The sequence below is a fragment of the Vidua chalybeata genome, chromosome 3 (assembly GCF_026979565.1).
Source record: "Vidua chalybeata isolate OUT-0048 chromosome 3, bVidCha1 merged haplotype, whole genome shotgun sequence".
NCBI classification, from domain to species: Eukaryota; Metazoa; Chordata; class Aves; order Passeriformes; family Viduidae; genus Vidua; species Vidua chalybeata.
Genome location: NC_071532.1, coordinates 94,709,629 through 94,736,683, shown reverse-complemented (window position 1 = coordinate 94,736,683; position 27,055 = coordinate 94,709,629). Strand labels below are relative to the sequence as shown.

At 36.3% G+C, this 27,055-nt stretch overlaps 1 protein-coding gene across 1 annotated transcript in view; it reads right to left on the bottom strand.

Annotated features, from left to right (window-relative positions):
- TPO (thyroid peroxidase) overlaps positions 1–27,055 on the bottom strand; it is a 35,907-nt gene that overhangs the window by 5,725 nt on the left and 3,127 nt on the right. Inside the window, exons 3-10 of the mRNA XM_053937531.1 lie at positions 25,464–25,633; positions 23,063–23,195; positions 18,235–18,364; positions 15,292–15,498; positions 9,293–9,808; positions 3,676–3,934; positions 2,972–3,142; positions 1,944–2,181 (exon numbers count right to left, since the gene is read on the bottom strand). Of these exons, the coding sequence (XP_053793506.1) occupies positions 1,944–2,181; positions 2,972–3,142; positions 3,676–3,934; positions 9,293–9,808; positions 15,292–15,498; positions 18,235–18,364; positions 23,063–23,195; positions 25,464–25,633 (1,824 nt within the window). The remainder of the gene's footprint in view (positions 1–1,943; positions 2,182–2,971; positions 3,143–3,675; positions 3,935–9,292; positions 9,809–15,291; positions 15,499–18,234; positions 18,365–23,062; positions 23,196–25,463; positions 25,634–27,055) is intronic.

Sequence of the window (27,055 nt, the reverse complement as noted above, 5' to 3'; positions counted from 1 at the left end):
TTGTCATGTCCCCTTTCACGTGCATTTTAACCTATTCTACTTTCATAACAAAATTCAGTTTTATCTACAGCCTAAATTAAAAACATTTTTTTAAATCTACCCAACAGATAGATGTTTACTTTAACAAACATTTTGGTTTACTTCACTCAATCTGCATCAGGTGACAAAATCCCTATGCAAAGTATGTCAAAACTTCAGAATTTTTGCCCAAATATTTCAAATCCTGAGATTGCAAAAATATTCAGAGGAGGAAGAGGAGGAAGAAGGGTGATGGATCGGAAACAATTTGTTTCAGGTGATGTGGTTAAGACAGTGCTTGAGTTTAGGAGATAGGAAGAAGAAAACCTTTTATTTTTTGTCAAATTACTGAAAAAAAGGTTTTTAGGGCTATCAGAATTCAGAATTCAGTCAGATGACAATTCCAGGTAGTCTGGATTTTTGAACTTAAAGAGTACATTAGAAGAATTATTTTTAAATCCCTGTGTACAGACCTGCCAATTGGAGTATCTGGTATATATAGTGTCGCTGGTGCAGTTGCAGATAACACCCAACACTCTAGCTGACCAGACACTGCAATGTGTTAGACTTTTCCATTCTTGTTATATGACAACCATAACATGTTGTTATATACTTCTAACTTCTCTTAGGTGGTTTCTTTGTAATTAATGACAGAATACCATTTCACATTTAAGTTAACTGCCACAAACTTTGTGGCAGAAACCTGGGGAATTCTTTCATTATTAGAACTCTCTTTTCCTCAATTTGGAGTTAATGTATTAAATTATGCTTATGTTTATTAAATGCAAGTAGCATTATAAGACACTGAATGTTAAGTAATAGTGTAAGGTACTGAATAATAGAAAGGAGGCTGAAAAGACCTCCATAGATACTCCTTCCTCAGATAGGGACAAGTATGCCTGTACAATACAGAAGACTTTCAACCATGTTTTTAACACAGCTGAGTAGAATGTGTGTTGTCTATGCAGTTTCTGCAAATAAAATATCACCTTTATGATTAGCATTGGTTTTTTTTTTCTTGTGAGCTAATTAATTAACATTCTTTAAAGATCAGATTTAAATTCTGCCTTGGATGATTATTTCCATACTGGTTACTTTCCACAACAGTGATTTTTAAGAAGAGCTTAAAGGTCATTGTAAGGACCAGATGTACTTAAAACACCCCTGCTAGCATGGTGTGAGCAGTTTTAAATTAGTTTGTCTCATAAGAGCCAAAATTACTGCCACAAGTATATGACAGAAGTAAAGTTTGGTTTTATAATTACTTCATGAGCAGAATCAAGATATAAACAGCTTCTTGTACCCCATTGTGGCCTAAAGCTGCATTTCTCTTGCTTTTCTGGTATGAAGGGTTGTACTGGCACAAGATCCTGGTGACACTTGTGCAGGGTTGGTTGAACTGACATTCTATGCTGAGTCCAGTGAGGCAACTCTGGGAACATTCTGCAGTCCCAATTCACATAAGGCCAAGTATGTGGTGTTTTTATTATCCTCTCTATGAAGCCTGAATTACAGCTTTTTCCTATCCCTTCTGACTTTGCTGCAGTTGCCAAAGAAAAATATTGAGGTTCTTCCAGCTCCTGAGCCCAGTGCAGCCCTCAGGGGGAATAAAGCCTGCACAGTACTATATTAATCCATGCAGAAGTTACTGGCCCCTGCCACAATTAACTTCTGGTGGCACCTTGCATTTTCAGCAGGAGTGCACAGCTGGACACCTCAGTACCATAGAAACAAATTCCATGTCATCTGGAATTGACACTACATATGAACCAAAGAAGAATAATCAAAAGCTCACCCAACAAAACTGAAGGAGCTAAGACAAAAATGTGCAAGGGGTAGAGAATGATTTGTTTGAAACATAAGTGGCTGTAAAATCTCCATTGCTGCTGTGTTTCTACACATGATTTGACTCATAATAAACTCACCGGTCACCATCCCTTAGCGCTTTCATTTGCTTTCCAATTATACATGCAAACAGGGGACCAGTTCTAGCACCTGGAAGAAAGTCTTCCATGAGACCACCAAGCCAAACATCAATATTGTTAGGATTATGGTACAATTCCATTATTTTTTCAGTGACATTGGGATTGGTTATTACTGTATTCAGGTCAGTGTGAGTGTCCAGTTTTGGTAAACCACAGAATTCTCGCCATTCATTATAACCTGCAAATATGATGTTTAAAGGAAGATTAGATTTGTCTGTTAGGCAGGATATATGAAATTTTAAAATTCTAAAATTTAGAAAGACTGGATTTTGACAGCCTTGATCATAGTCATAGACAGTTATGTATAAAAAAGGTCTACTATTATTGGTTAAATTGATCAGAGAAATTATGGCAGGATCTGAACTAACCTCCAGCAGTCTTCCTCTAAGCAGGTATATCCATGGCCTGATGGACTGTTAAGTCCGTGACTGTTAGTTCAATCTTACCCTGGGCTGACTGGAGTAAAAAATCTAATGCAAAAAACAGGGACAAACATATAATATTTCCTAAAATGCAGAGTGTACCTAACTAAGCCATCTATACCACTCCTGGAGACATCTGTCAACACCTTCTGTGGCTGGTGGAGCCAGTGAGGCTGTGCCTAAATTGACCTAACCCAGAGGCTGGGGACAGCCTGCTGATGGGAAGTGGATGTTTTAGGCAGAAAGCCCCACTTCTCAAAGTTGGTTCCAGCAAAAACAAGCCTCAGGTACTTACACTGAGCACACCCAGATCCACTCACTACTGTTCTTCTAGATTCCAGATTTACCAGATTATTTTAATCTCAAAAACTGTCTAATACTTTCCATTAAAGTTAAGAATATTAGTAATGTACATTTTAAAAGAGACTTAAGTGATGTTTCAGATTACCAACGCTATTATTTAAAAGCTCATGATTGCATCCCAAATATAAGCAGTTATACTTCAGTTACCAGGTGGAAGAAAAAACTCAAGAAAAATCAATAGACCTGGGAGTCCATGATCACGGCCACGTTGTAAATTCAATGACGATAAATCAAGTGAACCATTATTGGACAACACAAACAATTTTTCTGTTAACTCCTCATTCAGCAGTTGATCTTGTACCTGCAGTTTTGCTGGATGTGCTAGAAGACCCCTTATTAAAGGATCCAAGCCTCCTTTAAAAATAAAAGAGATTATATTATAGCAAATTCGTAAATTGTTATAACTTTCATAACAAATGTGAACACATATATGTTTCTATGTTTTGAACACATTGTCCACACAGGTTTTTACATTCAAGCACATGCAAAAATCTCCTTTAGTTTAAAGTAAAAGTAATAGTGGTATGAAAGAGCTCCATCTTCTTCAGGTATAAAAGAACTTGCAACCTGTTAATAAATTTATACACAAAAAATCTCAGAAATGTCTTCATCATCATTCATCCTTCTATTGCTAATGTACCAGACTGGTTTAATCTGGAGAGTAATGTTTTTCCAATTCAGTCAACTATTTAATTGAGAATAATAATTCAAGTTCTTTTTAGTGCTCTGGATTCCAATCAACAACTTAAATAATTTCATTAAATAAATAAATAAATTAAATAAATGCTCCCATTCCTAATTCAGGATAAGTAACTTTGAAAAAAGTTACAGTATTCTGAGGAAGAAAAGAGCAAAAAGCAACAGAAGCAGTTTAAATAAGATCATACCTTCTTTAATGAGCCTCCAAGGACTAAAGAAAACTTGATGCAAATAAAGATTTGGGAGTTCAGGATCATCTAAATACTGTGCATTCAGTCGCCTTACTATTGGCTGGATTGTTGCATGACCAAAACGAAAAGCAGCTGTTGAAAATACATTAGAAACTGTAGGATTCATTGTGGGATCATAACCTGTATAAAGGCCAATATACAGATTAAAAGCATCTGGACCAATGATTTTGGGAATGTAATCTCTTAAGGTAATAATCTGAAAGAAAAGAAAAAGAAACATATTTCAGCTTTTCTATAGATGAATAGTAATGAATCCCAGGTGCTGAATGCTTTTTTCTTCATTCATCTCTGCCTGAGCATTTGGCATAAGTAAGGGCAGTATTACCTGGAAAACAGTATCAGTCTTATTTTTGCAGCAAGGAGACAAAAGACCGGAGAGAATCAGTGGTACAGATCAGCACAGTGCAACAGCCAAGCCCTGTTAGGTCCTACCATAGATGCTAGACCAGAGCCTCCTGAGCAGAGATTACTAGTGCTGCTCATTTACAAACCACAGGGGTAATCCAGCTCACAGGAGGTGTGTTGAGATTAAAAATGTAAATTATAATGGCCTTAAAAATGGCAATGAAAGCAAGAAACACTATAATATCTTTCAAGAATGCTTTCTAATGTGAATAGATGCTATTTTCAGACATACATTTGTGACACAAATCCTCTTTTATTTTTATTTGAAATGATGAGGCTTTAAAATACTGGTGCCCAAAATCCCCTTGTAGACATTTTTACTAAACTCAAATAAATTTATAGACTTCTAAAAAATACACTTCAAAAATGAAAGGCTGATAAACACCTTCTGTCAAATGCTTTTATCATGTAACAGTATTATAGTGGCCTGGAAAAGCATACGAGTAATCATGACAAAAGGAAAGAGGGGAAAATATTCTAATGTACCAAATAAAATGAAAATGCATTATAGGTTAAAGATTATGCTGAACTCAATAAAGCAATATGACATAAATATGAAGCATAATGAACTCAATAAAATACCTCACAGATTCAATATAATATGCAATAAATATACAGACAAATGTACTTTGAACTTGATATAGTGCATATTGAAAAAACTAGCTGGCATAAAATGACCTTATAAAAAACTTGTATCTTTTTATCTTTTTTTTTTTTTTTTTTTTTTTTATCTTTTAGCACAGACAAGCAAACCTTTCCACAATTCGATTAGTTTTCTCAGAAAGTAGAGGTTTAGGTTTTCAGGTTAGGTTGTGCAGTGAACAAAATATATGAAAGACAATATGTTAGAATCCCTTTTACAGCTCCTTTAATGCAGCATATGAAACAATTGAAATTATTGCAAGAAATTAATACTGACACTGTCATTTGAAAAGCTAATCTTTTGCTTTATTCACAAAGGTTTTGCAAGCCAGCAGTTCTAATTTTAAATATAGTTTTTACAATAAAAGACCTTATGGAGGAGTAGGTTAGTCATGGATACAAAAATCCTGGCATGACTAATTTTTTGGCTCATTTTAAATGAAATCCCAAGCTAAGCTGCTCAGGAAGGCCAGACTCCCTGAAGGAAAGGGCAACTCAGATTTTTCATTTGCTCCAGAGGCAACACCTGCATTTGTAATTTTCTTGATAGGGAAAGAGGGGTTGCCATTTCAAGACATAAAAATTAAAAGGCTAAGGGTAAAAAGGGGTCTTATGCCTGCCTACCCTCCACTAGGAGAGACATCTGTTTGATGGAAACTTCCAAAGGCTAAATGAGGCTCCATCAAACAGAAATGAGTTTTAGACAATACAGGCTAATTTCTAATACAGAAGAATACAATACTGCAACTGGAATCTGCCAAAGAACCACATCTGAAATAGTATCTAGCATTTCTGTAGTCTCTGGACATGGCCAAATTTGTCTGTGTGAAGTCAAGGAGAGGCTCACTACAGGTTCTTACAGCTGACACATATATAAATCTTAAAGAAGATGTTAACAGCTGACAAGCATCAAAATTATTTTTGTTAAAACTCTTTTGCATGCAGTCCCTTCTCTCAGATAATGATATAAAATGTTTATTTGCTTTCATAAATAAGAACAGTACTTTCTTTCAGTAGAGTATTCCTTCAATAAATGAGATTCTCTTGTGGAAACAAAGGAATGTGCTTGTTGCAAAATATGTCAATAAAATCAGATAGAAAGTGACTATAGGAGAAAGAAATCACAAACTAGTATAATGAATGGTTCCTTAATTTCTGGCTTACTCTGAGTCTATTTGTTAACAAAAAGTTAACTTTTGGGTGTTTGGGGGAGCATAAGGAATGTATGTGGATATCCTGAGTCTGAACCTGCAAGGTACTGTGTGGTCTCAACTCTCTGTGACATTTATGAGATTAGTGGTAATCCAAGCTCCTGTTAGGCCCCATTCATCACCTCATAGCATCACATCCAAGCTCTGCAGAAGCCTCACAAATAAAAGAATTTTAATCAATAACATCAATATTTCTACTATCTCATGGCAGTCATTGTTCCAACAGTTTAATTTGGTGGAAAATTATGACAAATGAGCATTGTGTTTTAAACAGAGGCCCATATGCTCGGTGTTTGATCTTTTTAATCTATATAACCATATATTAACTGAGAAATTAAGATCATTTAAATGCTATTCATTTAGTCATATCAGAGAAAATACAACACTTAGCAATTCCACCAATCATTTGGTAAGTATCCAGATGGAAACAGCATCTGAGTGTCCAAAAGGGCTTTGTGTAGATTTTGCATCATATCATGAATTCTGTGTGCACTGTTTACAGAAAAATTAACTGAATCCTGACATCTAAACACTAGAATACTGCAAGTCAGACAGGATGTTACTGTTAAAGGCAGCACTCTTCTCATTCAGAAGGCAGAATTACAGCTAAACATTATTATCAATTAGATGCAAAAGATCCAGAAATTCTTATCACTTTTCATAGGGTTCAGGAGACTTTCGTTGCAAAAGCCTCTACAAGTATACCCCAAAGTAGGCGTAAGTGAGGCACAATGGTTGGAACGGAAAACAAAAAAAGGTTGGAAGAGAGAATATAAAAATATGTGAACCACCATAAGGATAAGTAAGGCCAAAAGTGTGTCTTGTCATTGCCATTGGCCAGCTGTAACTACAGAGGAATAGTAGCTCACTGAGATAGTGTAGTGCCAATTAAATGAAGCTTCAACACTTGGAAAAGATTGCAGAAATAATAGAAAACTGTCAAATACAGCAATGATGTTTAATTCATTAAAGTGCTATGCATGGGTAGTATGCAGTTCTCACTGAAAATACTAAAGGATTTACAGATGATGAAGATGATGTTGAAGTCCTAAACTTTTGGGTAAAAGGTGATTTCTCAAGAGTTCAATTTTTAATAAAAAATGAACACATGATTATAGTTTTGTTAATAGTCTAAACTATACACTATAAACATGACTTCTGACATTATTCAAGACATACTATTTTATAATATATATTGTTTATCTATTTATTCTTTATTATTTCATATTCTGAGAGGAGCTATCTAATCATCTAATTTCACAAACAAGTTTCATCCAAGTAGTTAATGTATGTAAGTCTCAGAAGTTACCCACTTTCAACCCATGCCTTGGACCATGCAAGATGCTCAGAGAACACAAGTAGATGTAGAAGGAAGTGAAATAAACACCTACATGTACACTGAAAACTAAAGGCAGTTGTGACCTAAAATTGCGATCAAGCGGGAGCAACTGTATTCGTTCAGAGATGGTTCCCTGGTACTGTAATAATTCAAAGAGAATTGGATTCAGATTGATCTGCAGAAGTCCTGCTACATCTGACTAGTGCCAAATAATCCATCTTTCAAAATCCAAATGGCACATCAGGGGAAACTGTCTCCAGAAAGAGCAGCATAGGTGTGTGCAAACTTCTTATGTATGAGATAGTAATGTTAAGATTAGCAGTTGCATAACTGAACATTTTTTCTTCAGATATTAAATGACAATGAGGTCATGTGTCATTCCTATGAAATAGAAAGGACAGTTACTACAATGAAACTGTATAATGCAGCAAAAAAAGAATCTGTTTTGTGCAGGATATCAACAGACAATTATTATGTTTAGTAACTTTGTGAAGTTTCTATTATCAAATACTTGTCACTAGAGATATTTATGGTGCCAAAAAACATCCAGGAAGAAAAGTGTGGTCTAAGTAGAGATATTTTTTTTCCATCATCTTTATTTTAGAAAGAAGAAAAGGTTTTTTGTTCAATTCTCTATAATTACACACCCACAGGCAAGACTTACGCTTGAAAGTATTCCTTCCAAAAAAAGAGAATTTTAGAAATGTCTAGCAACTGAAAAAATACTTGATAGTGGAAATCTCAAGCAAATTCAACCAGAGCTGTCATTAGTGTGCCAGTTAACATACCACACTAATAGAGACACTCCAATTATCTGTCCTGAATGAATGTCTCTAAACCAGCTAGATATAACTCAAACACATTTCTAATGAGCCACAGGCAAATCTCATTAGTCTGTGATACCAGCAGAGATAATGAGCAGTGCTGATCCATGCAGCGCATTGCTTTGCACAAAGCTGTTTCTTTCAGGCCGTAATGTTTGTGGATGCAAACCAGAAGGGTATGAGTGCACAGAGGCCTGCTTTTGGACTTCCACTTTTCTTCTAATGCATATTAAAAACTATTCTTGTCAATTCTTTTAAAGAAAATGGCATATTTATGGCAGAGGAGCTGACTTGGTTAAAGCAAACAAAAAGCCAAACATTTCAAAAGAACTGACTAAATACAATTAAGTGATATATGTTACTTCTCTTAAGCTATATGGCTTTGAGTGCACATAACAATGCAGTAGATAATGTAGGTGGTTTCTTAAAGGAAACATGCTTCATATTCTATTCCACTGTCTAAAAATTGTGGCAGAAGGAAGGAAAAGTGTTTTATCAGAAAAGTGAAGTTTTATTGCATCCTTCCCCATTTTATCTTCAAAAAAGTCTCCTTTGGTACTGAAAAAAAATAAATTGTAAGAGTCAGAAAAAATGTGTACTATAAACATCCTTATGGACTCTTCTGTATTTTCCCACTCTTATTTCTACTGCTATCTCCTGTCAACAGTAGCCCCTGATGTTTGTGCATTACTACTTCATTGAGAACTTCACAGGCATTTTTACACAGGGGATTTATTATTTATTATATACCTGTGAGAAAGTAAACATTTTGTATATTATATATAGAGACATACATTACTTTTAAATAATTTCCCTTACCAAGAAAAAAAAATATCTGAAAAGGCCTCTTTTATAGACAAAACAGACATTGGAGAAAATATATATCTGAATAGAAACTGCCATGAAAATCAGAGCACTAAGTTGCCTAGACAAACTAAGCAGCAGGATAATGCATTCGGGAAAGTGGAAAGCAAAACAAACTTTAAATATGCCATATTTTGAAGCATGGAAACGGGTGGTAAAGAAAGGGTAACGTGATCTCAAAAGCCCCTCACAGAAGCATATTTGAAGCTTTCTGAATTCTGTTCTGAGATATTCACTGCAATGTGTAGATAAGCAAACAAGCAGCCAACCTGATGCAGAGCACCAACAATTTTGCGTGCCTCTTGGTAGACGGTCTCCGCGCTCCAGTGGCCGTTGATGCGTTTGAGGGCTCGGGCCAGGCGGTTGTGCTCCCTCAGCCACAGCGTGTGCATGGCAGCCAGGGATGTGACCTCGCTGGAGCGGCTGTCCCCGGCCAGAAAACATTCCACCCTCTCACCTCCACTTGCACTTGAGTCCTGTGCACAAGGGGATGGGATCTGGTCTGTAAAAGGCAGGTATTCCCGATGGTTATCATAATACTTTAAGTTTACTCTAAGAAGGCCTTCTTTGCTTGTTAAATTCCTCAGTTTGTTTTCAACAGCAGGGGTACTGCCATAGACTGTAGAGGCATCAAGGAAAGAAGTTAAGCCATTGATCTGTTGTCTTGTATTTAGCATTGATATATTTCCAAAGAGAATAGCATGATCACCAGTGCCGCATGCAGGAGAGGAGCGGTAGAAGGGCAGGCAATCCATCCCTGCAGATAATGTATCATTGGCGGTTACCTGCATACAAAATAAGGGTATTTTCTGAGGTGAGGAGAACCACTGTGGATGCTGAATTGAGTCTTGTCTAAATATTGACCTTTGCTCTCTCAGTTTTTCATTGCTCAGACCTCATCTACTGGAGTGACATATTCTAAATATGTATAGATTGTTTAGATTGGAGGAAAAAGATGAATATTTTTTAAGCAGAGATAAAAAACCCCAAAACATTTACTCTCTCATAAGATATTGATGTAATACATCTACATCTAAATCAGTCTGACTTTACAATCAAAATTCATCATAAAATGTTTCAGAGTGAAGATGTGAACATCTGGTCAAATTCTGTTCTACTGAAGAGCAACTGAAACAGCAGGTTTACCTGTATGCATAAAAACATAATGAGGAGTTTCAGTGTCTGCAGCAGCACACTGTAAAATCTTTGGTTCAATACTGAATTCTAATCCAGCTTCCTAAGTAAAAAGGACAGATGTAAATATTCATTCTACTTTCCGCCAGTCCCCCACAAGTCTTCTGCCACATTATTTTGCTCTAACAGTTGTCTTACAAGTACTGAATTCTGACCATCTTTATAAAAAGCAAAGGCTGCACATAGGCTTGGCTAAATGAAAGATTGCCCAGTCCTTTATTGGTTTGAACTCCACACTGTTGAGACACTGAGGTCAAATAATGAGGTTCAAAAATCTGACTAAGAGAAAATAAATGTTTTGTACAGACACCTGAGCTAACCCTTATTTGTATTCTGTCTGCTTGCTTTTCATTTTTCAGAACTCTTCGGCAGAAGACAGTGAATGCTGAATATGTGATGTACTTTCTGCTTCATTTTTCTAATAATACAGAGATCAGTCTGCAAAGATAGAACTGTCATTAAATTTGGGTTAACAGTAACAAAGCAATTTTGGAATTAAATTAATTAACTTTATATAATAATGTTACCTCATTTATTATACCAAGTAAGATTTTCTTACAACTGAAAGCTTGTGTCAGTAGGAATTGATACCAACAAATGGTTTAATTTTGTTTGGTAAAGAAATTCTACCATTATTTCTTCATTGCCTAGGTTTTAGCAAATCAAAGTAGGTCATGTTTGAAAAAAATAAGTAATTTTCTTTCACTGATTTTTGAAATCAGTAATTTCTCTGTCTTGTGTTTTCTATTTAGCATTTGTTATTAAGACTTTTGGTATTAGTGTGGCTTCTTTTTCCCTTCAGCTGGTAATGTAAGCAGGTAATTCATGTCATAATACAAATATCTGAACTTGACAGCCACAGCTCTATATGTGTTTGAGTGTTTCCTGCTTCTAGTCATCAGGAGATATTCTGGGAAGAATTCAGGTATCACTGAGAAAAGAATGTAGGAGATGCCTTTATGCTGTTAAACAGTAAGGCTCACAGCAAACATATCAACACTGAATAAAGTTCATACTGAATAATCTTTAGTTAACTGCCTCTGCAATTTCAATTCAATCTGTTCTGGTCCCCAGTGGAGAAAAGCAGCAGTAATGAACATTAAGGGACTGGCAGAGCTGCATAATGCTGTCCTTTCCCTTTTCATAGGATTAGTAGTTTGTAGTCAGCAGCTGAATGTGTAAAATAGAGGTTCCTTATATTATTGTTGGAATACATTAAAAATAATCTGAATTAAAAAAAGAGACCTTTTTCTGCTGAAATGGGTAGTGAGTAACATTTTTTTTTCAAAATGGATGACTAAAATTCATGTGATTTTTTTCTGTTTGTGTCACATAGTTCTAAAGGGAAAAAAATTGCAACAAAACCATGATTGGCCACAATAGTTTTCCTGTATAGCTGCACGTTAATTTAAATGGTCATTATATATGCATGGTCAAATCTGGTTACAGTGAAATTCTTCTATGTGAAGGAAAATGAAAGGTAATAATTGTTTAAGTGTATCACAATCTCTAAACTGTTATTTGAGCTAAAGAAAAATCTTTCTTATTGTGAATTTATCCTGTGGAAAATGACCTTGTAAATATTTTTTTTTTCCTGTGGATTTAAAAGAAAACCTAGCTTAGGTTCTCTGAAAGTTTGAAGAAAAGGAAAATGTTAATGCTTATTTGGGGACATGCAACTTGGAGAAGAGTCCATGATTCCATCTGACAGCGAGCTGCTGCTTCTGAAACAGAAGAAAAAAGCAGGGATTCACTTTGCTAGTTGTTGAGTGCAGATGACTGATCTATTTGTAGCTGAGACAGTAACCTGTCATGTTATGTGTCACCTTTTTCAAATCACCTCACTTTTTCTGTGACTTTTTCTTTTCCATCATTTTTTATCTCAGGTAAAACTGTAAGCTTTTCTGGATTGCATCATGCTAACTGTATGTGTCATGTCTATCTTGTTGGCAGTAACATAATTAATACTGAATAAAGTCAGTAGCTCTCTTATGAAAGTCTTTCTAATGCTTCTTTATGTCTCAGCCCTAACCTGAAAAAATAATCTGAGATATGTCAAGTTTTCTCCACAGCCCTGTTCTGCATGTCAAGCTGTTATAAAATAAGTGTAAATTAAAGCTAGTGGGTTTGGGTTTTTTTTCCCCCATTAGGCAACCCCATAAATATACAGTGAAAAGAATGTTCAGGCTCTACCAGGAATTACAGCCTCTATGTGAGAATTGCTGAGAGAAATTCTATAGAATTTATTATAAAAATGTCCAGAACAGAAAATCATAATAGTTCATGGGAACCTATGAATCATTTACTGACCCTTGTTTTTAATATCAATGCACTATTGCAGCTTTTGATCCTTCATTGAATTGCACTGACTCTGAATATTTTCTGGATGGATTCCCTAATCTGTGCAGTCAGGAGCTTCCTCTCCCTGCTGAAACCCCCAGAGAGGATGTGCAGTTGCAGGCACAGTTGTCCTTTTCTGTGGGTGGCTTCTCCCTTGGGTGCCGTTTTTGTAGGAACAGCAAGAGTGCAAACTGCAACCTCTATGTCTAAGTTGTTGTATAATATGCTATTGATTTCACTGCCATTGGAAACCAGACACAGTTTCTTCATATACAAAATGAAAGCATAAAACTGACTGTGGCAGTTTTCCAAATATTTAATATGTGGAGATTTATTTAATTAATAATTCTGAAAGAATATTAGTTCTAGAGGGGAGTAGCATTTTGTTTCAGTGTTCAAAAATTAGTTCCTCTGATCACACTATTTACTGCATCTACTGCAACAGTCCTTTCTTTTTAAAATATTTTCTTTTTTCTTTTTTTTTAATACAGATTCTGTTCTCTGTCTTTGAGAAAAAAAAGTCACAAAATACTGAACATATGTAATAAAATTAAAGGAACAACCATATTTGTATCTGTCCATCAAAGCTATGAATAACAGGTTAATAACAAAATGGAGCTGAAAAATTCATGGGACTCTAGTCATGTAAAGGGGTCACAAGTTGGGAAACTTGTCTAATACTTTCAGGGTATTGACTGAATTTCTTTGTATGTCCCCTACCATGGCCAATCGGCTACAAAGGAGGTAGCCTTGAGCCATCCTCCTGCAGGGCTACACTGGTGACTAGGAGGCGCATTCAGTGCTAGATTTAGCTACACATTAAATACTCAGTGATAGATTTAGTACATGGTCACATAACTCACCTTAAAGAGCATCCTTGAAACATGCTCTCTGAACCTCATCACAGCTCCAAGACAGAAATCCAAAGTCTGTGCCTTGTTTAGAGCACTGAAGGATGTACTTGCAAGTCTATGCCACGACAATCTGTGGACCTTTTATCCTCTGCACTAAATGCCTCTACCACATGAATAATGTTAGCCTTGGAGTCTTTTTTAAAGATGCCTTATGTTGTCTCCTTTTTTAAATAGATGGGATTTCGAGGCTTGAATTAGCCAGGGTGATTAGACCAGTGTGGTCCCTGTGATCCACATTCCATTCAAGTTATAGGAAACAGTATGAGTCTTCTCTCAATCAAAAAATCCATGTAGTAATAAAAAAATGTGGGGGTTTTGCACTTAAAAATCAATACTAGACATGGTATTTCAAAGAATTTATCGTAAAAACAAACGACTTTTGAAGACTTTTGCAGTTTTATAGATACAGAAAACAGACTGTTTTAAAATAGGGAATCAATATATTGTGGTATATATTTCAGATGGATCCGTTTTCACATCATACAAAGCACTGCTGGTCACGGAGTGGGTGTCCACCCTAGCCTCTCTTGGTAAGAATTTGGGAATGGGAATATTTCTAAGACTGTTATTTAAAAACATAAACAGAAAAAAACAATTTCTTGCCCCAGATGGAAATTTGAAGCACAGCAAACTAGGGATTTTTGTCAGAACTATAGCCTACTCTTAGTAATTAGGGCTGTTGTGGCTGATTCAGGTTACTCAGTGCTCTCAGTTGCTCACTATCTGAAAGAATGTGGTTCTTTAAGAAGCCTCTACTCTTTCTGAATGCTCTCAAGATTCGTCTGCAAACTTTCAAAACTTTGGACTTTCAAAAGTCCATATCTCCAGGGTGAGAGGGACTAGATTTACCTGCCTGTGGTCAAATTGTAGGCATTCCTTAATTTCACTTAACCTTCCCACCATAAAAATTTTAAATTTAAATTCTCCCACTATATGAAGACAAGCCACCTTTTAACAAATAACTTTTAAGATTTGGTTCTCTACAGTTAGCCAAATATTTTTCTCTACATTTAATGAAAGAAGAATGAGGCACTTAAAGCAAAACGAGACTGTGGAATGTTTATCAACTACAGTTTGCTGAGGCAAAAAAGGTTTTCTATTCTGATAGAAGCCCTACATGGCAGTACATAGACAAGCTGGTCAAAAATCAAGCTCCAACACTAAGTAAAGCAATTTAGGTTGCTCTGACTTGAACATCACCAAGGGCTGTGATGGGCATGGGACTTTCCTGTAGCCTGAGTTGGACAGGCTGTACTTTGAGAAACAAAAACATGGTTTAAATTAGGTGATCAAGAATACAGTATCCTAAATTCATACCTATTTGTGTTTCTTCTAGCCCTCTAACAAGCTTTGAACTCATGTTTTCCATCTGCTCAAAGCAAAGATGTGATGTATGTAGGTTTCAGCAGCTCCCTGGAGATAATTTTTATACATACATTGAAAAGATAGCTTTCTTTGAAAGTTTGCATTAACTGGAAGAAGTATCTTTGCTTTCAATGAGTAACATTGATATACTTTCATTTTATCTGACTGAAAATGTAAATGACTACTTTGCTATATTCCCCAATGGAACTCAAAACCTTGAAGCATGAGAACAATGATGTTAGGAGAGACCAGTAAGGTTTCTCTTAAACATAAACCTTAGTTTAAAAAAAATGATGCTTTTATTAAGTACATTAACTATAGTTTATTATCTCTACAAAAAAAAAAAAATTAAATGTCTACCTGTTTCATTTAATAGTTGTACTGTTTTTGATTTGACTTTACTCACCTGTTTAGAGCCTGGAATTTCTCTTGAAGAATTTAAGTTAGAATCTTACCTTTATTGGAAAACATGGATTTTGTTTTTCGCAAGTCATCTGGCACTCCGTCCCGCTTAGGAAGGTAGTTCTACTTGTGCTCTGGGGTGTGAATGCAATGTCATGGTCTATGTACTGTCCCCATACCATAATGATATCAGAATACAGTCTGTCTTCAGTAACAGCCTCATTAGGTGCATGAATAATTTTTCTGGTCACTTCACGAACCTGAGAAGAGAACCAATTTACCTTGAGTGTCAAACAATTTTTACTTCTCACAAAGTGATAAAACACTACAAAGTAGGGGGAACAGTGATAAAATCTATCTTCCCTCTCCCCACCTTTATGTTGTAGAGTGCTTCTAATGGTTTGACTAAAACCAAACCAAACCAACCAACCAACCAAACAAACAAAACCCCCCAAAAACCTAAAAAAACCCCACCAACCCAACAACAATATAAAATCCAGCCTCTATCAGGTTCTTATTTCTGTTCAGGAGCTGAGACCAAGGTCCCACAAGCAGTTTCAAGGACGTTTCATCGGAGTTTTTCTATATGTTTGCCAGTTAACAGTGTATCTTTGATCTGTTCCTTTCCAGAGGATTTTGAAAACCACACATCTATTTTAGACTGTATAAAAGTTTTCTTTCTCTTTATTCTGTTTTCTCCTCCTTAAACAAAAGGATTTGCTGGGAAATCTCAAATCACTGTTGATACTCAAAGTCTGAGCTGTTCCATATGTAAATGAAAGGAGCTTACACAGCCCAGGACATGAGGTAGGTTGCAAACACATGGTAGCTGAAAGTTCAGCTTCCTTTTCCCAAGCAAGGAGAAGTAAAAAAATTATTTCTGGCACAGTTCTGTGCAAGATGCACAGAGATACAGATGCTCAGAGATACAGGAGGAGCACATAGAAACATCTATGCTACATATCCCGCCTATATTAATAACCAAGCAAAACCATCAGGGCAAAATCAGCACTCAGTTTGTGGAGATGTTCAGGGTATCATTGTTCACAGAGTCCTCTCTCATGCTACAAAATATTCCCTGGCAAATAACAGCTGCCTTGGAAGTCAAGCAACTGAAAGGGCAGCACGTAAAATCGACTCACAGAGCCTGTAATAAATATAAGGGCTATGTAATGAATGTATAAGGCAGGTTCAGTTAAATAGAATTGGTAAGGACAACAGGCAACGTGGGACTTGTTAGGAACATCAGAATTTATGCTGAAATAGTCAAAAGCAAGCTACCTACAGCTCATCAGGAATCCAAATCTTTAGATCAGTATTTTAATAGCTTTGGTGGCCACAAATATTTTTTTAAATTAGTAAAATTTGCTTATCACTGTTTTGCTTTATAGTAATCCTAACACTTATCTATCACTTTCACAATATTTTCCCATTACTTTTGAAAGAATATAGTTAGATAGCCAAAAGTACCAAAAAAGAACAATTATGTAAATGAGAAAAAACATTTATGACATTAGTTTTACCCTATCTTACTCCAAAACAAAGCAAAGAACCTTGCTGATGGTCAGATGTTGATGATCAGATTCTGTACAGTTATATAATCTTTTATTAAGAGTGTTTTACTTTACAAGCATGTACCCTAGTGAATCTAGAAAAAGGCAGTTTGTACTATCTCCTGGAAATTTGCCTGTGTAAATGTCAGGTTTTCATCACTGAGTGCTAAATTGTGCAACTTGGAGACAATGTTATTTCATTAATAACATGAGTTGCAGGTGACATTAACACTAAATTCTCCTGCTTATCCATATTAAACATACAGTGGTTAAAATAACAAGACTTTGAGTCCATTAAAAGTCAGGTTTCAAAGCAATGATGACAAATCACAAATTGTAAATCCAGCCCAAATCATTGTACACTGCCCTGGGGAATTTTTCTCCCAGTCCTCTGTGCAAACATTCTTTTTTCAGACTTCCCTCTATGGCAGGTCTGCTATTTTTTAAGTATATGAGGTGCCAAACTCCATAAATATTGCAATACTTTCTCAGATCAGTAAGTTGGACTGGCTGAAAAATGAAGTCATGATTTGACAGCAATACTTGTTTGGTTAAGGCTTGCTAGCCTATGAAGAATGGCATACATGCACACACCTACACACATGCTAGCATGTCTATGTGCTTTATATCTGTTTAGTTAACATCCAACATTTTTTCCCCCCTCCTGCTTCCCTGAATGAAGGTGCCACTATTAAAACAAAGAATCACAAAATTGCTGGAAAACCTAGGCTGGAAGGAAGCTCTGGAGACCGCAATGTGCAACTTTAAATTGAAAGCAGGGATTAGGTTATTAAGAGCCCCATAAAGACAGATATTGGGTATTTCCCATGAGGGATATGCTAGAAGTTGCCAAGGCTGGAATCCATATTCCAACAAAAACCTTTTCCAACATTCATTGTGCTCACAACATATTTAATTTCTTGTTTCAAGACAAAATTTTCTCTGGAGCAACTTGTGACCATTGCCTCTTGCCATGGCAGCATGTATCCTTGTAGGCCTCCCTCTTCTCTGCAATTTCATAATGGGAAAGTCAGAATTAGGTCCACTGTGCACCTTTCCTCTACCTCTGTAGAGAAATCACCGTGTCTGCTGGCTGCCTGGTGCCTGCCAGGCCAGGCATTTGGCTGGCTCCTGTCCTGCCTGCTCTCCCCTACAGCACTTTTTGGAGTACTGGGCTGCCCCTCAGGAATGTCAGTGCCCCCTGCACTGCTCCATTTTCCCATTACTTTTGGGCTTACCCCAGCCAGGGACAGGGAACCTCTCACCATGTGGCTGAACTTCTGCTTTAGCAAAGCCACTGGCTTCTTAACTGAGCTCCACAGATACTTTGGAAGTATTTTACACAGATACTTCCTTTACTGATGCAAATGGAGTTCTGTGGTGGCAGGTGTGCTAATGGCGCAGAGTAAGTGTTTCAGGTGATCTGGAGGTACACTGCCTAACCGAGGGTAGCTGGAATCCATTGTATCGGACTCTGGGATCCCATCCTCGAGGCTGGCTGAGGCCATCTTCATAGGCTGCTGGAAGCCACCTAGCCAAAGCTGTGTTGGATGCCCCCCATCTAGGATGTTCCCTATGAAAAGAAAAACAAAATTAAAAATCAACAGCAAAAAGGCAACAGCAGCAGTAGAACCTCTGAATAGATTCTGAATAAAAAAAATACATAAATAAATACATACATATATATAATTATATTATATTTATATTATATATATGTTCTGAATATAAGATCTGACCATAAAAATAAAATAATATGAAATAATCAGCCACATAAAGCAAAATGCCATTAAAATAAGATGTTCATATAGCAGTCTTTGAAAGTGCATAAAATACTTGTCTTTATGTGTGCCAATATTAATTTTACTCAAAAGGAAAATAATGAAAATTGAAATTACTAATGAATTATTACTATTTTACTCATGTTTATAACCTAAGTTGTTTACCTTTGGACATTTTTTAAATACTTGCTGTGAAGGTGAGTTCCTGATAGTGTCCCCATTCCCCATAAAGTCAGATATACTCTCAAGTGCCTTTGCTAGCATCATTAAAAGATGCTTGTTTAGAGCAACAGAGAGGAAATAAAAACTTGGGAAAATATGAAGAAACCCTTCAGTGTGAAGGTGAAGAAAACTTAAATGAAAATTGGACACTAGTCATAGAGAATAAATCATTTAGCAAGACCAAAGGAGCCAGGGTTGAGGAGATGGGAGCTGAATCCAATGGCAATGCTGCCTCTGGCTGAAGCTATACCAATTTCTTGGGTCCATCTTTGGGAGGGCCTGTGCACAAGCCCAGGCACTGAACTATGCTGCTAGGTTGTCAGCACTAACTGCAGTGCATTTTTTCCTCACAAAAACTTGCTTTTCTCTGAATGTCACCTGCCTGAGCATATCTTGGCATCATTGTATACCAGTTTGTCATCCCACAGCCAGCCTACCTGGAAGGGGGAAGAGGAGTAAAAAAGTGTAGTCAAATGTGTAAAAGTAAGAGGGTGGCAAGAATCAGGTCACATTTAATTTGAGGGTCAGCAAATGATTCTTGGTGATTTCTATTTATTAGTATAGTCAGTGAGTCTTGGGTTTGACCCAATTAATTTTCCCTCTATCATGAATATTAGAAATGTTAGGATTTTGTTTTTTTGATTGTTTTTCAACTTGTCCTGTTCAATATATTTCATAATTGTTAAATATATATCAACACTAAAAAGAAGAAATTATTTTTTTGCAATGCATTCAGTTGACTGAAGTTGTAAAGTAAGCCACAAAGAACCATAAATATTTCTGGAAAGTTGGTAGAAGTACATAGTGTTAAAACATACATTTACATGGATCAGGATGCTAAACAATTATATTAATATTTTATTGATCTCCAGCACACTGAAGAGACTCAATTTGCCAAGCTATATGGTGCTGTAATACGCTTAATTATCCACAATAATTCACACTTGAAGGTTGAAGTATGCTTTAATAAAGCATTCAAATTAGTTACAGTTGATTTGCCTTTATTGAAATTGCATAAAATACTGCACATAGTGTAGTGCTATTTCACTCAATTAAATATAATGAAATGTTAATATAACTGCTTAACCAGTGATTTTTCTCCTGATTGCTTTTGTATTTTAGCAGATCACTGGAATGCTACTCTAGTAAAACCCATCTCACATGCCCTTTTATTATTGCATTAAACATGTTAATGTAGTGGAATCTTGCTTGAGTTAAAAAGGCAGCTGAAATAATGAGATTTTGTTACCATATAGCTTTATAAAGTACTCAAATTTGATTACTATATATTCTGTTTACGGAAAGTGGGAGTTTTCCTTTGCTTGTGAATACTGGAATTGTACCATTTGGATTTTGTTTTGGCTGCCTGAGAAGCAGAAGTCTTAAGCTGCCATTTACTATCCATATTTTTATCTTTTGAATCTTATTTTAATATTCTGCCGAGTTGCAAGTAGATGGAATGAATGCCATATGGCAACTTAATAACTGGAATTTGTGATGTTTTATGTTGTGCTAAGCTATCATGAGTGTAACTTCTGGAAACATGGGACACGCTTATTGAAAAATAAGCCTGCTACTAATTGAACACTTAGCTTGCATTGAGGTGAAGTAGCTAACCTAAAGGAAACATCTCAGTTCCTTCTTATGGAAGTCAATGGACTCAGTTAGGACTGCTTGTTCTTTCTACTAGGTGAGCCATACTCATACTCCTAATTCTGCTGGTACTGGACCTCCAGACTGAGCACCAGGTCCTTACCTGAGAGAATGGTTAATGATGCAACAGTGAAATAGAAATGTTGCAGATAAAATTCCTCCCTGATGCCCCAAATATTAGGTGTACAAAAAGTAAGTCATTGAATAACCTGTCCATCAAGCCAGAAGGACAGACAGTTCCTGGGTGCCATCCTCTCATTCCATTTATTTCTCACTACCAGGAACAGCCAAAGATGCAGCCTTGCACTGGACATATAACTACCTCTGAAAGCTAAGATTAGGTGAAGCTGATTGCACTGTGGGAGTCCCTTCCTTTAGTACCTGTAATTCCTTCACCCTTGAATTCCTCTTGTTGTACTAGACACTAAAAAAAATGCTTAGATCAATGCTAGCTAGTTGTGATTAAAAATGGGAAAAAAAGGTCTTTGGATTTTCCTTCTGTTCCTTATTCTTCATTTTAAATTAATGCAATTTTATTTGCTTGCTTGTTTAGGCAGAAAGGAAACTAAAATCTGTTAATATCTCTTACTAGTAAAAGTGGATAATATCTCTGCTGGAAATGTCTGCTATTATGTTAATGTTGTCCATAGAAGGTCATGTTTATGCTACACCTTTGTTCTTGGAAGTGAACACTAAAACAAAGCAATCTCAGTGCTAAGGAAAAAATCCTTTGCAATTGATCTGATTTGCCCCAAATGTGCAAACTGATTTAGCAGAACATCTGTAAAGCATTTCCTTTCTCCCTTCTAAATAGATTAAAAAACATTTTTATTTTGGACACATAATTAATTCCACTAGAAATTTTGTTTCTGAATTTCACTCATGAAATGCAGAATTTTGTGATCTACAGTACAGCTATATATTCAAGCAGAGTGAACAAAAGTACAAATGCAACATAGGTCTTGATATATTTTCTGCCTGAAAGTGGAAGCTGTAAAGCAAGGAAAAGCACAGAATGATATTTCATTTAATGTCTGAAGTCCTTGAAGCTGGCTTACATCACAGAATATGTTATTTACATTACAGAGTTATGGGCTTTTTAGGCTGATGTATTTCAGTAGAACTAGAGGTATTTCAAGGGGCTCGCAAATTTTTAGACTCAGTTAAGATCTGATTCACTGGTTTCAACGCCTTTGGTTTTGAAGGGTTTTTTTGTCACCTTACACCTTTTACACACATTTAGAGCAAAGAGTCTAAAATACCACCACATATGAGTGGTGGGTTTAAGTTCTGATGTGGTACAAGCATAAAAACATACAAAGTAGAACAGAGTGACTACAGGCCAGACTCAATGAATCATATTTACCCTACACAGCTTTAGATGTCAGACTGAAATGCCGGTACACCTCCTAGCATTATCAGTCACTGAAGAGAAAAAGGTCTTTACCTATAGCAGAGTGCTTCTCTCCATCTCTAGGGAGAAGGACTAAACAGCCATGCCTGTAAATTAAGAGCTTCATCCATGTGTCTGTGTTCAGCTGCACAAATCTTGGCCAATGTATTCAAACCCTGATGGAGATGTCAGTGCAAATATTGTACTAGCTGCTAGTTCAGATTCCAGGCAACTCTGAACATGCCTGGGGGAAATTATGGATATCCACATAGTTAGATTTATAACACTGATGCATATCAGGTCGTGTCCTTTCAGCAAAGAGTCTATCAGGCATGTTCCTTGCAAATGACTCGTGATGTAGCAAAACAGATTCATCTCATAAACCCAGACTCACTGAATAATAAAACTGCAGAATTGTACTGCTGTTTATTCACCACATTGCAGAGTACCATAACCTGTACAATGATAACAGCCTTCCATTTTCATCTCTGTAGCACTTCACCTGTAAACTTACAGTCCACCTTTCAGTTTGTGACCTTAGGTCTATGTATCCAGAGGCTGTCGAGTACAAATATTGTTTACCCTTGTACTTACAAGGGCCCTCATTCTCAGTTTAACACTCATTGCATTGGAGGGCTCTGAAAAGATGGGCACATCTATTATGTGGGGTTTTGCAGGAAACAATTGTCAAATAAATTAGGCAACAAGTAGATACTAGTTAAAAAAAATGACCACTAAACACATACAAGCAGATATGTCAAATTAAAAATAACAACTAGAATTTTTTGATTCATGCTTGCTAACTGTTAGAATTGTGGGAAAATACAAAAATATTTCTCCTTGGGAAGTAATATTGTTTTCCTGCTTTATATAATTTTATCCAATTCAATAAAAAATAAATGCTGGGTTAGAATTAAGTTTTCTTTTTATATTGAAGAAGGCATCTACTAAATCAGTTCTCCCTAAATATGAAGTTCCTCACATAATCCTAGAAACTTTCAGAGGAAAAACCTGTTTACAAAAAGTAGTACACCAATGTTTAAATGATGAGTTCTTCCTCCAGGAACTTTCACAGGCACCTCATTTACAGACACGTTGATGCCAAAGTTAACTGATTAACACCAGTCCCTCTTCACCAATTTCCTTGGAAAAAGTAAACACAGCTTCTTGGATTTAAAGAACAAGAAAAAAGGGCTTTTCAGGGCACAATTTTTATCATACATACCTGTTATTGCAGGCACCAGTGATGAGTCGATATTCATTAGCTAAGCAATTATTTGGACATTTTGGTGGCAACATATAAGGCAGACATCCAGAAATATTAGCAATCATAGTGAGCAGATCAGCTGATAAACGATCTGAAATGAAGAACCCAGACAAGCAATTTGCTGTATTGGATTTAGCTGCTAGAGTAGAAAAGGCATTATTGTCAACTGCATCTACAGTATTCTCCCTCTTCCTCAGAAAGAGCACTTAATGAGAAGTACTGCAAGAGGCTGTGTCAGGGACTTAGAGGCAGAGCTGGTTTTATTAGGTGATGCATAGAGAATGAGAAGAAAGAGGTCTAGCAATAGCTGGGAACTGAGGTTGACCTGCTTGCTGCATCCTTCTTTCTCTGTGTTGTAGTCCTTTTCTCGCCTGGTCCCTGTATTTACAACAAAGGTGTAAAAAATGCCATTCAAGAACAAAAAAGTATATGCCAAGGAAGAAAAATGTGGCACTGGAAAGATGCAGAAATTTAAAGACCCTGCAGCTGACTATAGAATTCAATGTTGAGTGGAAGAGAATCAGAATTATTAGCTGGAATTTGGAAGCTAGGTAAAATCAAGACCCTTTATATCAGAAGACAGCATGTTATAAATATATTTCTGAAATGATCCAAAATGGGTCTCTCAGTGAGCATCTGATGATGATCATCTGACAAAGCCAAACTATTGTGTAAGCTGCAGAGAGCTGGCACCTATTCTCACCTCTGCAGGTATTGAAATATGTATGGCCAGTTGGAGGTGGATGTACCCATGAAATAGGAGCAACCTGGTCTAGAGGAAGGTGACCCTGCCCATGGCAGGGGGCTGGAACTAGGGGGTCTCTAATGTTCTTTCCAGCTCAAACCTTTCCATGATTCTTTCTGAACTCAGAGAAACCTTGACAGTCAAAGTGACTACAACACATGATGGAAGATGAGGGTAGAGGTAATATATAACTCTTGCACTTGTCTCCCCACTGGCCAGTGCATGCCACCCAGTCCCAATATCTATTTTTTCTGCCCATTCAACTCTGAAGTAAACTGCTTTAATCCATTGTTCAAACCAAAATATTAAGCCACAAAAACAAACAACAAAGGTTCAAGGACCAAATCAGCTCAAAACATGTTCTGCTGAGCAGTTAGAACCTGTACAAGGCAGTAGGGAGAACAGAAGGAGAATAGGATGTTAGACTGGCTACATAATCTTGTCATTATGTACTAGTAACTTGTGCCAAATTTGTGGATAGAGCTGTAGTTCTATGTTAGTTCAGGTTCAAAACTGCACTCAGAGCCCAGCTCCCCAGTTATCTGGGCTGCCTAGGCAGAGACTCACATATCTTCTTTAAAGTTAATTTAGTTCTTTAATTCATGTAAAATTATTCTATTGCAGCACATAGACTGGACAGTGTCTATTCACATTATATTAACATTGTTTCAGCTCTGAAAATTAACAAGAGCTTTGTGCACTTCTGCAGTTTAGAAATTCAACTTCTTTTTGACATCGCACAGCACAAAAATAATAGCATCTGTATGTTTGTGTGTATATAAATATATGCACAGACATACTGATAAAGATATATTTTTAGTTCTACAAATGTCCCATTAGTTTAGTAAGGCAGATATTTCTGCAAGGAAATAAAATAATAACTGTGGTGCTTTATGTTAGTTTATAGCACTCTAATGCTTCTATATCTTGGAAAAAATTTTTCTAGTACTAAGGCAGAACACTTCATGTAAGTGAAAGAATTAAATTAGGGGGTGAAAAAAGTCAATGTTTCTGATATTTCGAGCCTTCCAGACACCAGACAAACATCTTGAAATTCATACCTAATCAACAGCAAGTATTTTACTTAGACAATATTGAACTTTCTGGACTATGTCTTTCTTTCCCCATCTAATATTAAAAAAGCCAGTTAAAGTGGAAATAAATGTGTAACAGCAGTGCATTATAAAATTAGTTTTGGAAATATGAACATATGTTTTTTAAAAGAGGGATATGCATATGTTGAGAGGAAGTGTGTTTGAAAATGGCAGTGCCATAGTGTGATAGAAGATAAAGCACTAAACCCAAACTGCTGGGGAAGATAGATATTTCACTGCAAACAAGTAGCTTACAACACTGAGGATATGCAGGCTAATTACAGGCAATACAAATACACAGTCATGAGTTCACAGGATGCCAATAGTGTAATACTGCTCTCCTCAACTATAAGAACACCACCCACACTCCAGCAAAGAGAAGTACACATATCTGAAGTGTTTTCAAGAACAAAAGAAAGTGTAAAATAAAATAAAAGTGAACTTAACTGAACTTTAATCTAAAAGACAGCATTCAACAAATCAATAGGGTGGTTTGACAATGTCAATATACTGTATTTACCAGTTGGATGCAATGAACGTTTGTGCTTCTGGCAAATTTTTTGTTTCAGCACCTGAATTGACATTTCCATTCGTTCAGCTGCTTGGGAAATATCTTGACTTTCTTGTTCAGGAAATTTTGAGAAAGCCAGCAGTAAGGTAGGGGTTGCTATTCCACTTCCTTGGATCTTTCTATAATTGAAATAAATACAGAAGGTTTTGCAATGAATACATTTTTAAAACTTTTTCATAACAATAAAGCTGTCTGTGCTGGATATGTTGTAAGTTTAAGGTATTTAATGTATTAAGGTATATTTTGAATGAAGAGAGGCTGGGAAAGCAAAGAGGAAGGCTGTTTTGTGACCTTGTTCTTCAAGGAAAATTCTAAAAGAGAAACTGTGCTTCTGTTGGACACACACCGAGTTCATTTTGTGGGAAGCCTTTAGGATAAGAAAGAAACTTTTGGGGTGCAGCACTAAGTGGAAGACCTTGTGCAGGATGGTCACAAAAGAGGTCTCCCAACTCACTGCTGTGAAAAGGCTTTGCTTTCATGTAACATTTAATACCCAAGACCATCATCAATAGGACTTCTGAGCACCAATTCTCTTTAAAGTCTATATATCCACATACATAGTATTTCAAAGGAAGCTTAATAGTCTGGTGTCTGGGGTAAGTGGCCTCAGTTTTATTTCTAATAAAATTTCAATTACTAATTGAAATAATCATTGTTGAGCATTTATCTTTAGCATCTCTTAGCATTTATCATGTTTAAGATATTGACCAAATAATTGCCACAACATCTGGTGAGACAGATAAATATCAGTATTTCCATCTATTACATGAGGCAGTTGAGCCACTGAAGCTTGAGACTTATGGTTTTAAATTTTAAATGCCTTAGGATTGTCACCAAAATACTATCACTAAAAATCGAGAGTGACCTCAGTCTCTACATACAGAGGGGCAACAGTTCTTGACTTCTGTCCATGTAAACGGTTAACACTCACAGAGCTCTGCAAATCATGACTCATTTTCAAATCACAGGGATAAGTCTTTAGGAAAGTCTATGCAAAAATGTGGGGATTGTACCCTGTAAAACTTAGATATTGTGTTCCAAATATTGGAGAGAAATTAATTTTGTATTGCACAGAAAATCTAGTCATAAAACGGTTGAAAGAGCTCATTCTCTTACTATAACTCAAGCACAAAGGAGCTTTCCCCTAATTTGTTATCTATCCACAGTCCAATACAAATGTTTTCTTTCCTTTCCCTTATCTTTTTTTTACATCTGTTGTAGATGGAAGGGGAAATATGAAATTCACTTTTACAGTCCAATTTAAGGCAACAGGGTTTTGCTCATTATGCCATAGGAGTAGTTCCTGTCTCACTGCACAGGAAAAACATAATTAATGTTCAAAAATAGGTCCATAAAAGTATGATTTTTGAGCTATTTTACTCAAAAAAAAAAAAATCCAATTTTTTTGTGTTATTTATTTTGTCCCACATTTTAAAAGAGCAACTTATTGGTGATAATGCACAAGGTCCTGTTGGATCAGATTATCAGTGACATAATCATAGAATGGTTTGGGTTGGAAGGAACCTTAGAGATCCCCTAGT